The 15,039-nt window shown below is 33.4% G+C and overlaps 1 protein-coding gene across 3 annotated transcripts in view; it reads left to right on the forward strand.

The window, feature by feature from the left end:
* The window catches only part of msn (serine/threonine-protein kinase msn), a 120,974-nt gene that overhangs the window by 37,481 nt on the left and 68,454 nt on the right, over nt 1-15,039 (forward strand). For all 3 annotated transcript variants that reach the window (XM_089090479.1, XM_089090480.1, XM_089090481.1), the window contains exons 6-8: nt 3,107-3,155; nt 9,704-9,856; nt 13,401-13,683. In XM_089090479.1, the coding sequence (XP_088946605.1) occupies nt 3,107-3,155; nt 9,704-9,856; nt 13,401-13,683 (485 nt within the window). The remainder of the gene's footprint in view (nt 1-3,106; nt 3,156-9,703; nt 9,857-13,400; nt 13,684-15,039) is intronic.

The following is a 15,039-nucleotide window of genomic DNA, read 5'->3' on the forward strand; positions in this document are numbered from 1 at the left end:
TGTTAATGATGTCATCGACCATATATGATTAAGATACATGTTCTGAGTGATATTTTCAACGTTAGACGTGGCATTTAGAATGAAGTAGAACAACTCCCAATCCATCCTTCCCTCCCTAAATACTTCAATTAAGTCAGGCATATTTCAATGGAACCATCTGCTGTATCCGTTTCAGATACGTCCAAACTTGATATAAATTACTTGACTGCAAATGAACTAGGTTTCTATGAACAATTTTCCTTTTTCTTCTTTTCTGCAGGATAGGTATCAAGACGATATGTCACAAAAATTCATGTTCTCCCTGGCAATGTGAAATGTTTACTTAAATATGTCGAAACTTATTTTATAAACTTGAACTGTTCAGAATTTTGTACAATCGTCTGGTAGGCACGAATTTATGTAGCTTGTATAATATAGCTAAAGAATAGTTTCACATTCCCTTATATTGCTGCATAAATAAACTAAAAAACCAAAAATAAATAAAAATATATATCTTATCTTAAAAGGATTTCGTCTGAAAAAAAACGTACTATTGTATAATCTAGAAGTTTAGCAGTAGTAAACAGCATTATGTACTAGCTATATGGAATACACATGTTTTTTAATGAATAAATATTGTCTTCCTATATCTACTTGAACCCAACCTCCGGTTGTGAACGTTCGTTAACCGCCAGATCCTGCACACTCTTTTTTAGCAGTAATGGCCGTGTATTTGATTAAACATTTTGGATGAATTTTTTGTTGCTACTAATTTTGGATCATTTATAAGTGACCCCGTTTATTTATAAGTAATCCCCCATTGCACTTCGTGGCTGAAGGGCCAAGAAACGGAGATCAACGCCGCCGGGCAGGGTTCTTCTGCTGAAGAGTTTGTTTTTCCGGCATTATCTGGGAATAAGTGAACCTTGCAATCATTCAAGACTTAACTGCACTGGGAAATAGAGTTGTTGTCTCAAGAAAGTTGGGTTGTGTTTCCAGTGCTATTTTTAGAGCTCAACTTGAATATACACTAAAAAATTCCTATCAACCACAGTTTTTGCATTATTTACTATACTATTACTATTTGGCTTTCCATTCTTTGTTTACTCTAAGCATAATTTCTTCCTGTAGGCCTACCAATCTCTTTTTTTGTGGTATATTAGAGCTTCCAAACTGCTACCTAACCACCTGAGGCAAACACGGCTTTGCAGACTTATCTTTCATCCGGCTCTGTTCAGAAGTTTGCCCTCCAATCTCTCCCATGAAGCTTCTACTTCCCTATCTTTTCTTGTGACCTATTTGGGCCCAATTTGAGGATGGCCTAATCTCTCTTTAGCTCCAGCTAGATTGCCAAAAAGCCAAAGTTTCAGCAAGTTGTCGTCTTTTATCCATAAAACATGACCTAACCATTTTTCTGTCATTATAATTTGTACATTTCTCTCATTACAGTCATAGAAGGTGGTATCGAACCACCTTTGATTTTGAACAGCTTATTGTTTGATTCACGGTCATTCATACGAGTACTTAAAACTCTCCCTAAGATAGTTTGTTGGTAGCTACCTTTCTTAACCTTTCGAAACACCCATGTTTTAGAACAATACCTAATTTAACCTTTACATCTGGATTTGTTTTCAATTATGGCACTAATTTTTAAACCTATACTTGCAACCTGGACCCCCCTAAAACGTACAGAATTCAGTTGCCAAAATTTGTACATAGGACGCTCAAATATACCATAGCTATTGTTGGGCTCCCTAGGACAAAGTATGTGAAAATACTCCGTATAAGCCGGAATAAAACACTCCTTTGTTTAACCCCCGATTCCACCCCCAACGCAACTACTGATCAGGTTAATGTACCTCAACTCTAGGAACTGTATTCTCATATATAGCAATATTCAGTATACTTTCCTTATCAGATATGTTATAAGGAAAATAAAGTTCACTAAAGCTTTTATATAAACTGATTTTAATGTCTGTTCTCATTTTATTAAAATTTAATAGGGTCTGATAACCCAAAACTTGTCAATTTTAAATCTAAGTGTGACAATTTAGTCATTGTACTCTCCCCCCTTCTAAAACCACACTGGTCGTCCCTTAAAACTGTATCTGAGTCAAATAAGTAGGACCAGGGGCGTCAGAGGCTCATTTTATGGGGGGGGGGGGGCGACCTTCGTAAATTTTTACCGAATCGCTACCTGATTTATGCCGAAATTTTCTGCAGAAATCAATAATTTTGCTAAATTTCGGCTGATTTTGCAAAATTTCGGCCGAAATTCTCGCCTTCGGCGAAAATTTTACCGAATGCCAAAATAATTGCGGGGGGGGGGGGGCTCAGGATGCCCCTCAGTAGGACTATGCTGAACAATCTGCTTTCTCTCTAAATCTAGCCAATGCCTCAGTAAATACACCATTCACTCTTTATCAACTTTCTTATCAAGGGGTTTAGCTACATATCCAGTATATTCAATTAGCCTTTAAATGTTCTGTATAACCTTGCAGAAAATTATGATGAGTTTTAAGACGACAGACAAATAGATTTACCAACAAAACAACACTTACACTATTATTCAACAACCATCAAAGGAACCCGTTGGGCCCTATATGATCCTTGTTTCCATTCTTGTATTCTACTACTAATATTTATTCATACATCACTTATAACTCAAAAATTAAAAGCTGAAAAATAAATAAACAATATTTAAGCTAAATCATTAACAACTTCCCAGAAGGTAGCATTTCAACCTACTCTTAAACTGGCTAACATTATCTGCTAGCCTTATACCCTGTGGGATAGAATCCTACGGTTGTGGAATTCTGTCCCACAGGTGTTTGCTTATGCTCTATTTGTTCCACAAATCCTATGTGTTTCTTTATGCTCTGTTCCAGAGTTTTATTCCTTCAGTGGGATTGTTTTTCCTCTGATTTTCCTACTCTCATCTTTCTAACCACGCTTTTTCCAAATCAGATTGTAATCTTTCAATGGGATTCATCTCCCTCTGATATCCATATAAACATCTTTTTAACAACCCTTTTCCCATTTCCAAGTATGTGTGTTGTATTACCAAAGGTTCATAACCCGAAGTTTTTCCAAGTGGTGTATTTAATAGAATTTCTTTTCATTGTAGTTGGTTATGGAATATTGTGGTGCTGGATCAGTGACTGACCTGGTTAAATGTAAGTTCTTTGCTGTTTTTTTTTGTTGTCTTTGATTGTGTTTACCAAATTCGAAATTAGATTCATTTTGTCTTAGTCTTTCGTTACATTGATGCTTATGGTGTCGCTTATGGGGGCAAGACAACTAAACATAGTCTTGACAAAAAAAAAGAACAAAAAGCAAACAATAAAAACATTAGTATGGTATAAGTGCTGAAGAGGGACTATTTATTTACATTAAAAAATATTGTGTCGTGTAAATGAAACTTTCAGAAAGGGATTTACTGCCCAAAATTGGGTTCTGGATGTGCTTTCAAGTGCTGAACTCTGCTCCTTTCCTACTCGTAAGGTCATTTATTTTATATATATATATATATATATATATATATATATATATATATATATATATATATATATATATATATATATATATATATATATATATATATATATATATATATATATATATATATATATATATATATATATATATATATATATATATATATATATATATATATATATATATATATATAAAGTAGGTCATATATTGAAAAAGAGTCGGAATCTGGCTTAGAATTTGATTTAAATCTGGGGAACCGTCTTGCCCTAGAATGTTCCGGAGAAATATAATCTAAACCATAGTTTTTTTTCAAGCTAATGCAGGGCTTCACGGATTCTTCTTTAAGTAGATCAGAGTAGACCTGTGTACACAGTCTTCAAAGCCTCACGAGTAGGAGAGGGGCTAAATCAGGTACTTCAAGACACTTCTCCTGGCTCCAATTTGGGCTGTAGATAAATTTTTGAAAGTTTTATCACCTCTTAAAACAAATTTCCGTGACAGCGAACAATCCTTCTGTACTATTACTGGATGCGCATAAAGCAAAAAAAGGATCCCAGAGATATATCTCAAATATGGAGTTTGCCGACGACTAAAAAACCTTGTCTTCGCTGTATCTTTCCCCGTTTACAGTAAAAATCAAGCTTTGTCTTCACCCCAGATAGTGAGAAACGTTTTACTTGCCTTTTTTTTTTGAAAATGGTCTAGACCAGGCACATCCACTTCACTATTCTGTAATGCTCATTTTATTTTATTGTACGTTTTAGAAATTTTTTATTTTAAGTTTCTTATAAATTTTTTTATCATACCTTATGCTTTAACAGTCATTTTCTGTGTATTTCTGTATGCAGTTTATGTTGTTTCATCGTTGCTTATTGCTGCTCGTTCCTTGTTGCAGAACCCCTTGGGGCATTCTGCAGAATTTTAGAGTGCTGGAGAACCGTAGTTAAGAAACCCTACTCTAGAAAATGAAGCTTTCTCCCTGTATTTGTAGCAGTCTTGTGCCTCTATGCTAAAGACAATCTGGGCCGCCGTGTAAGTGACAGTGGGCTCAGAATGCAGTCCACTGGTCCTTGTTTGTGCTTAATTGGTCCAGGTAACTTACTGAATAACAGCGTTAAATATCCATGATAACCCCTCTCCCACCATTTTGACTAATTCTAGGCTGCTTTTAAAAATTAAATTTAGCAAATATTAACTAGTTAAATCTTACTCTTTTTTTTACTTTATGCATAAAGGAGGCCCGAGACGGTCAATCATTTTGATCAAAAGGTTCCGTCAATCGATTGACGCGTGATTCAATCGACCTTTCAATCTTAACCAAAGCTAATTTCTAACTTAGTTTGGGATGTCACCTGCTGACGCTCTGGACTTCTTCTTTTTTCGATCGCCTTGTACTCGCGGTTGCAATTTGTTTTTAAAACATTAATATTCTTTTTTAGTTTGAAAACTGTATAATCTGGTTTCACTGTCTTTACCGCCCGCAACATCTTGTCAAATGCCGCACTTTTCTTATTTCGCTTTTAATAGTCTCTACTTTTAACATTGCATAACTCAGGGTGATCTCGGTATAACTATTAATAAACAGATAAACTCGTGTTCTGCATTTTTGCTTACTTTCGATGTGTCTTCAATTGTTGTTGGCGCGTGACTGACGCAATACTTGAACAAAACTAATCTAGACGGTCAATCACCCTCGTCAAGCGCTTGAGTCATTCAAACTTTCTATCAATCACTGTCACCGCTTGGCTCAAGCGTCAAACAGGTTCCTAGACCGTCAGTCATGCTTGAATCAATCGATTGATGGAAGCTTTTGATCAAAATGATTAACAGTCTCGAGCCTCCTTAATGCATAGTCACATGATGCGAAATTTTTATATAAAAATGGATAAAAACGTCCAAAAAGTTTAACCAGGACACTCAAAACTGGCTAAGGTTCATTCATTGACTTTTATGTGAAGCTACCAGAAACTGTCCGAAACGTATTATCAACAGAAAACGACAGTCTAAAGGTTTCAGTCTTTAAAGACTCAAGAGTAGATTTATAATCAACAAATGTTTCTCCTAGTTGGATTTTAACAAAGTATACATATAATTCATGTGAGGCTCATTTCTGTTTACTTAACCAATGCTGTTGCATTGACTCTGATTAGCTCACTAATATATATATTCTCGAACCAGTTGAGTTTTCCCAAAAGCATTTCAAGAAGTACATAACTCGGCAGAGACACATCAATGTTTAGAAATAATTCCTCAGTAGATACCGTGCTTCACGTCTTTTTGGATCTCAGCGACAAATTATTAAATTAAGCTGTTGTTGTTATCTTTTTAAACACACCATTTTGTTATTTGTCGTAAATAGTAGATAATTACATTGCTGCTTTACTCTGTACTATTTTTAACAAACCTACAATCAAAAAATACCTACAATCAAAAAATATGTCTTATATAGGTAGCAGCACGATAAAACGGAACAACATGTATGGTGTGCTAGGAACACATGCAGTGCTAGCAGTTATTTTACTGCCAGCAGTTAAAATATCTAATTTATGATGAAAGACATCAACTTCTGTAAAGATCAGATTTTACAATTTCTTCTTAACGAAATCGCGGATCATTTCAGGGATTTATTTATTGAAAATTTTTGAACATAATTGAATTGAATTTTTTTACGACCCATTGTAAATACAATGACAAACGAAGTACGTATAATATAAAAAAGAAAAAGACAGGAAATGACAAATACAACAAAATCAAAATTCATAACCCAATACAAGCGCAGTAATTAGACAAATAAAAAGGCGATACATTTACTGGTTTATATTGCACGAACCTTTCTCTCCTTTTATGCTATGATTATAAGTATGAATAATTAATTTAATTTGGCCTGATTGAAATAAATTTGTATTAGATCCATTTCTAGGATGAATTTTCGTTAGTCTAATTTATTGTCAAAACTCCTTTTCAACTATTTTTTTGCCTGTGGCAAAACAAATATACACAGATGGTTCTATAATATTTGCTCAGTGTTAGCTTAACTCGTGGGCTAACCGGCTCTCAAAGCTTGGTTCTTCTTTCTTTTGAATATGAAACAGCTGGATTAACGCATCATCTGTGATGTAAGCGCATAATTTTAAATTTTTACAATGTAACAAAATAGGTAATTTCTTGTTTTTATAGATGACACTAGTTGCAAGTTTGCACAGTTGCTTTGTAGCTTTGTAGTAGCCTTTTCTCACTCAACTTCATAAACTTACCGGTTTGTATAGATGGTATAGGTAGTTTTTAGCTTATAGATAGAACTGGTCGCTTGTTTGTAAAGTAGCTTTGCAATTTTATCTTCTTTTTCTCACTTTAATTTTTTTACTTAAAAGTTGGTACTGGTTTTTATAGAAAGTATGGACAGTTTTAGTTTATAAACCATATTTATATAAGACATGTAGATATGTCTGTCGGTCGGATACTAGCGAATATTTGTCGCTAGTATCCGTCGATGGCGATTCAAATTTTTGAATTCTTTTGCAAATCGCGGATATTGGTGAATGACTCACTTTTAAGGTTGTTAGGTATTTGGTTTTAATTTTTATAATTGTTGGCTTTTATTGAATTTTATTTTATCTTTTAATTTTTTGGTTTTTTCATTGTTTTTTTTTTTACATTCACATTGACTGTCCGCGTTTTATTTTGTTGGGTTTTTTCTTCGTAAGTAATTTCTTGTTTTTATAGGTGGCACTAGTTGTAAGTTTGCACAGTAGCTTCGTAATATTCTCACTTAACTTCTTAACTTAAGAGATGGTACTGCTTTTTATAGATGGTATAGGCAGTTTTTAGTTTTAGATATGTATGGATGGTTTATATAGGGTTTTTATAGATGGGACAGTTTTATGGACAGTTTTAGTTTATAAACCATATTTATAAGACATGTAGATATGTCTGTCGGATACTAGCGAATATTTGTCGCTAGTATCCGTCGATGGCGATTCAAATTTTTGAATTCTTTTGCAAATCGCGGATATTGGTGAATGACTCACTTTTAAGGTTGTTAGGTATTTGGTTTTAATTTTATAATTGTTGGCTTTTATTGAGTTTTATTTATCTTTTAATTTGTTTGGTTTTTTCATTGTTTTTTTCACATTCACATTGACTTTCCGCGTTTTATTTTGTTGGATTTTTTCTTCGTAAGTAATTTCTTGTTTTTATAGGTGGCACTAGTTGTAAGTTTGCACAGTAGCTTCGTAATATTCTCAGCCTGTTCTCACTCAACTTCTTAACTTAAGAGATGGTACTGCTTTTTATAGATGGTATAGGCAGTTTTTAGTTTTAGATATGTATGGATGGTTTATATAGGGTTTTTGTAGATGGGACTGGTCACGAGTTAGTATAGTAGCTTCGTGATTTTCTCAGCCTTTTCTCACTCAAGTTTTTAAACTTAACAGTTGAATGCGCTTAGCGTTTTCTAAAAATAATAAAGAACTTACTCGAAGAGGCAATTACCTGAATTTTTCACTGTAAAGGTAACGTTTTCTTGGCTAATATTCAAGTTTGTAAAATATGCGTACTCGAGGAAGAATTTTTTTTTTTTCATTCAACCTTTTTAACTTAAGAGTTAGATGCGCATAGCGCTTTCTGACAGCACTAAAGAGCTTACTTGAAGGGGCAGTAACCTGACTTTCACTGAAAAGGCGAAGTCAATATACTTAAGGTTGTAAAAAATGTATGCTTGAAGAACAAAATTCTTTTTTCAATTCATTGAAAGCATGTTAAATGACATAGGCTGCGTTTATATCTCTATAGGTTATACATATGTATATTTTTGGAAATCCAGCATTAAGACTATTATGTTTTTGTTCAGTCAAAATCTTGAACTTTAATAAGTTAAAAAAGCTCAGGATATTCAAGGAGTGTAGAAAAAATTCCTTCGTTGAAAGTTGGTGTAAGATATGACCGATTGATCAAATGTAGCATCTTATATTATTGTTGTATGCTTCTGGTTGATTCACAATCAAGACTAATTTTTGAGAGAAAGAAGAATGGTGACTGATTTCTACCTTGATTATATTAGACAGGGTTACAGAGATGCATTTCTAAACTTTTCCTGTAATCCTAGGCTGATGGTGATCCCTTTCCTTGCAAATGAGTGCGTTTTTGTGACACTAATGACGCAGCAAAACTTTCCTGACAAGCAACACATTTTTCTGCGTCAGTGACACTCGAGAGGCTAAGAATGTATGAAAGGAAAGAATGTATGAAAGGAAGGATAATTTCTTGTATTTTGCATGCAATTTTTCTACTTTTGGTGCTTTTTGAGGCCGTGAAGTGCCCCCCCCCCCACGATAACATCCTACATACGTGAGTGTATCAGCTGTGTAGAAATATTTCTATACAGACGATTAAACACCCAACAGGGTAGCAGAACATGAACACAGACACATAAAAGATTTCTTTTTCCGTTTTGTGGTTCGTCTCATAATTTCAGAAATGAATTCCTGTTGTATAGTTTTTTAGCGTTTAGTGGGTTGACTGGTTTAACCACTCCCACGTTTCTGATGAACCTGACATGTGAAACAGGTGCATGGAGACTATTTGTAGTACGTGGGTGAACTTAGGTTAAGCAAGTTATCTTGTGCGTTTTTGACTCATCTCTTTTGTGTAGTAGAGATATTCTTATGTATCCGACACGGTAGAGCAAATGAAAATTTTGAAGCTTGATTAGTTGGAAAAAAAAACTTTGAGCGATTCTTAATGAATCAATTTTTTGATAGTCAAGAGAAAATCCCGTTTCTATCTTCTTTTCTATATTTAGTTCAGTTCTCCAATGTTGATCCAGTGGTTTTGTAGTATCTGTAATTTTGCGAATGCTGAAATAATTTTTTTTTTTTTATTTTGCAATGCCAATAGCTTACCTAAGGAAATAAAAGCCTACTGTTGCAGACCTCTGCATCTGCTTTTTATTCAGTCTCATGTTTCAGCTCTCTCAAATTATCATGCGCTCATGAAGTGTGTTGTTTATCGGTCAGTGAGATGACTCGCGGTTTCTGATAACATCCACGCTTGCGGAAATGTCTGATATACCAGCAAAACACTTGGGCTAATCGTTTTTTTAGGAATATGGGCTACTGTAATCTAGCAATACTGTTGCGATGTTTTGAAACTGTTGTTTTCCTCTTCTCTAAGAACCTTTTTAGTTGAAACTTGGTCGTAAAACTAAAGCTTTTTCTATTTTTTTCAGCTACAAAAGGTCAATGCCTCAAAGAAGAATGGATAGCATATATTTGCCGTGAAATTCTACGGGGACTGTATCACCTTCATTCAAATAAGGTGATTCACAGGGACATAAAAGGCCAGAACGTGCTCCTCACTGACAATGCAGAAGTTAAGCTAGGTGCGTATATTTTGTGCAACCAGTTCACAAACTGAATGGAAATACGATGATTTTGTCAGGGTACTGCGAGGGACTCTTTAGCTTTGTAGAGGGTTGTTTAGCTTTGCAATCGTATTCAAAGAGAGAAAATAAAACCATAAGAAAAACTTAAAGAGTTGGAAAGCTTTGTGGTAGAAATGACAATGAAAGAGCCCTAGTATCGTCGCTCTTTAAGTTCAAATAAGTGATGTAGCAAAGATTACCCATTCAAATAACCTCTTAGCAGAATAGTGGCTTTCTTTGCGGCTAACCTAATATTGTTTAAATATCGGCTTGAAATAATTTTAATTAGTTAATCCTCGATTGCTCAGAAACATTTTTATGAAGTTGGTGAATGTGTGTGTTTTTATGTCTCATCGTCGAAGTGAAAAAAGCTTTAGAGTATCACTGCCAATACAACTCATCACAAAGTGTAGAAGGACCCGAGTCTACCAAGCCCCTGTACTTAGGGGCTTATATATATATATATATATATATATATATATATATATATATATATATATATATATATATATATATATATATATATATATATATATATATATATATATATATATATATATATATATATATATATATATATATATATATAATAATTTATATATATTTTTTATTATATAAATATAAATATTTATATAAATAATTTTAATTAGTTAATCCTCGATTGCTCAGAAACATTTTTATGAAGTTGGTGAATGTGTGTGTTTTTATGTCTCATCGTCGAAGTGAAAAAAGCTTTAGAGTATCACTGCCAATACAACTCATCACCAAGTGTAGAAGGACCCGAGTCTACCAAGCCCCTGTACTTAGGGGCTTATATATATATATATATATATATATATATATATATATATATATATATATATATATATATATATATATATATATATATATATATATATATATATATATATATATATATATATATATATATATATATATATATATATATATATATATATATATATATATATATATATATATATATATATATATATATATATATATATATATATATATATATATATATATATATATATATATATATATATATATATATATATATATATATATCGAGTTACTAATTTTTCGAATCCTTTGCTCAAAATCCATTTGGAATTTCCTGATAAAAAACTTTTGGTTTGTTAGAGAAATTCACTTAGAGTTGTTACTAACAACTTTCTGTCAGCTCTCTGAAATAGATTTATTAGCAGAATTGTTGCTATCAATTTTTTTTTTGTGGTAGCGGAAATACAGCTTTAAGATGTACTATTGCTTAAATGGAATGTTATTTTTTCCCATTTGATTTCTCAGTGAAGAGATTTCCTCAAATAAAATAAATGATCAGGGCTATAAAAAAATATTGCTCCTTAGAGCCAAATCAAAAGATACTGGTGTGCGGAATGAATTCAAGGCTTGTGCTGTGCTTCCTTTACCCTATCTTAGACGATTTTCTTAGATTTTAGAAACACATTTCAAATTTTAAACTGATCATGTCTTTTATATTCCTAGTATTTATACAAAAAACGCATAAAATTATATTTTATATTCTTTTATATTCTTTTATTTTATATATATATCTTTATTCCAAGAATTTATACAAAAAACACATAAAAATTTTTTATATCCATTTTCGTTACGTATTTACGAGTCAGACAAACATTTTGGGGGATTCAGACCCCTAACCCCTCCTGGGTACGGCCTTGTTATTTATGCAGCAATAACAGAAATTCCTGGAAGGGTGACAGAGGAGGTCAAAAAATAGACTCCAGAGGAAGTAGGAACTTCATGGTAGGGAGTACAGAATGAAATTCTTTGTATATGTTTTTCGAAGTCTTTTCTAATTAAAATGAATAACACAGGATAAAGAACAAGGGCTAAGGTAAGTTCTGACAAATCGGAGAAATTACAGAAAAATTCAGTGAAATAGTTGCTTAGCCTGGAAAAATGACTTGTAGGAAATCTAGCTGACTGTTTTTCTTTTCTCTTTATAAATATATGTAAAGAGTTCTGAAATTGTTTACTGTTGCCTTCAATTACAGGTTTCTTTATGATATTAAATGTTAACCCATTGTAGTAGGAACCTGACATTGTTTTTCCATAACCAGCTTTCAAGCTGAGAGACAATGCTACAAGTCTTTTTGAGCTTGCCACTAGCTTTCTTATGATACTTCAGGTCATTTTAATGCTGTCTTTACCGTTAAGGAGGCTGCACGCGTTCATATGCAACCTGTGTGTCTGAACTTGTCATTAGGCCACTGACTTGGTTACTATCGAAGCAAACTATGTCCTAATGGTGTAAGATAGATGACTTCACTTAGGTGGCGATTATCCAAAACTCAACCAATAGAAATATGTCTTTCTTGGAATATGAAAGGAATGATCAGTTTAAAATTTTTGGCTCCTGATCTTATTATCTCACTTTTACCTGCCTTCTGTCTGGTTAGGTTTGACATGTTTTTACCGAACTGATCCACTAAAACCAGCCTTACTAAGATGATTCAAATGGTATTTGGTGACAAAGCACAAATTTTATAGCAGATCAGTAAAGATAAAAATTGTGTTTAGTTTTTACTGTTATTAACAAGTATTTAATAGTGCAGGTACCAAAGATGTGGTAAAAATAATTTTTATTTAAGGTTCTACATTTGTATGTGAAAAAAAAAAAAAAAAAATCTTGACACGTGAACCAAGAAAAAAAGGAAAAAATAACTGAATTTGTCAAAAGTGTGCCGTGATTTCACTATGCCTTTAATATGGAAGAGGCCTAATGACAACGTGCATTATTATCATACTACAGATAGTACCACTCCCCAAAAAGCGATAGATAGATAAATATAGACTTTGCTTCCGTCGATAACCTCATTAAAGTTTAAAGTCTAGCATCTTTACTCCCACTTAGCGTAGTGCGTCAAATGAAGCTTCAAATGGAAGAGAACTCCCGTGGCTTGAATTTGATAGAGGAAAGGGGGTTCTGTATTTGCTGTGTATGAGATTTGTCAAGAGAGACCATTCATGAACAATGGCGTCAGTAGTCATTGCCATCTGGAACGCTAAATCAGAGGAAACAAGATCGGGCCTACCTAAATGACTTTATCAATCACTGATCCAACTTTAGAATCGTAACGTGATGCTTAGATGTTAAACTATGTTATGAGCACCAAAAACACTTATTGTTATAAAACGTCATTAAATTTTGTAAAAATCAGCTATTCATAGACGAATCATTATCTTGTATGTTTTAATCTACCACTTAAATACTTTTGCCAACTTCTATAAGTAAGAACAGGAATACTTGTCATTTGAAGAGAAACATATATTTTTGCAAATATCGAGAACTAAAAAAGATCTGGGGAAACGGAGCATTTTGAGTTTTTGAATGTTGGTCGGGGATCTCAGTTTGAGAATAAACGCCATAAAGCAACTTTTGAACTTATGTTGTTGAAATCTGGGCTATTTTAGGGAATCAAATACTTAATATTCTTTTAAATCATTTTTTTTTCAGTCGATTTCGGTGTAAGTGCCCAGCTTGACCGGACCATCGGACGCAGAAATACCTTTATAGGAACACCATATTGGATGGCTCCAGAAGTAATTGCCTGCGAGCATAATTCAGAGGCCACTTACGATAATAGATCAGATTTATGGAGTCTCGGAATCACTGCTTTAGAGATGGCTGAGAGCCAACCGCCGTTGTGTGATATGCACCCTATGAGAGCTCTTTTCCTTATACCACGTAATCCGCCACCAAGATTTAAATCGAAGAAATGGTCCAAAAAATTTCACAGGTTCAATTTCTCTTTTTTGTGCACATATAGATACGTTTAAGAGTACGTCTGTTTTGCTTTCTGTTTGGGGCTTCAAAAGTATGGAATCTATGCTCGCCAAAAGTCGACAAAACCTATTTTCTGGTTAATTATATTTTTATATTATTGTAAAGTTAGTTGCCTAATTGCTTTTACCGTTAGAACTGTCGGTAACCGAAACGCTTATTCCTTCGGAGGAAAGGGGAGAGAAAGGAGCCTTATGGTCTATGGATTTCTGAAGTTGGCTGGTCAATTTTACAGGCTGATGACAAAACACCAGAAAAGGCTTTCTTTATATGCAAGGTAAACCTGACATTAAATTTATGTTTAAAATGGATGCACACTTCAGTCACAAGATCAAAAGAAAATATTTTTTTTAAATATGTTTAATAATGCTATAATTTACTTTTGCTTTATTTTCTTTTGGTATTTTTTCACTTAAACAAATATGCTTTTGTTTTTCATTTCTTCAGATCGCTGTTTGTCAAGAGATGTCGATTGGAGGAGATGCAAAACTAGCGATGGAATAGAAGTTTGGCTTACATTTTCTATTTATTTCGCACGTTTAAGATCTTCATTTTTTTTTTTTCTATAATTTTCATAATCTCTATTTAATGCGACTTTTATCCACTGTTTCAACTCGTATCTCCTTTCTCGTAAAAAAAAAAAAAAAAAAAAAAAAAAAAAAAAATCACACACCTTCCTGGTCTAGTTCTAATTTCCTTCTGCTTTGGCCACTTCACAATCCACATGCTTTGCCATTTTTAATGCGTATTCTCCTCCTTGCCTATTTTCGGAAGCTCAACCTGCAGGCCATTTAGTGTAATTACTGAAAATATGCGGTCCTTGTTCATTATGCGGTCAAGTTTTTCAAGTTTTCCCAGTTTTCCAAGTGGTCTTTGCTTCAGGAACACTCCTTTCTTCATGCACATTGTCCTTTTACTTAGGAAAGAGACCCTCATAGTCAAGATCAAAACCCTGCTTATTCAGAAATAATTCCTTTTATTCAGGAGTAAAGTCATTACGCTAAGACAAAAAAAAAAGCAAAAAGTAGGGTAGTAGGCTATAGTAACTGCAAATAAGTAGGTTTATGAAGGATAGTTGACCTAAATCTCTTTTACTATGACTTGCTATTAAATGACTAAGTAATTTCGAACTATGTTAAGTAGCAATTGGATAATGTTTTTTTTAATATGGTGGCTTTATGGACATGTAATTTTTAGTTCCATAACGTCCTTAAATATGTGTCCAACATGAGACATTTTGAGGCATAAGTGTAACACGTACTGCTAGCCTTCAGTTGTACTGTTATCCTCCAGTTGGTAAGTTTAATAATAA

The sequence above is a fragment of the Artemia sp. Qi Xiang Cuo genome, chromosome 6 (assembly GCF_049724085.1).
Source record: "Artemia sp. Qi Xiang Cuo chromosome 6, ASM4972408v1, whole genome shotgun sequence".
Lineage (NCBI taxonomy): Eukaryota > Metazoa > Arthropoda > Branchiopoda > Anostraca > Artemiidae > Artemia > Artemia sp. Qi Xiang Cuo.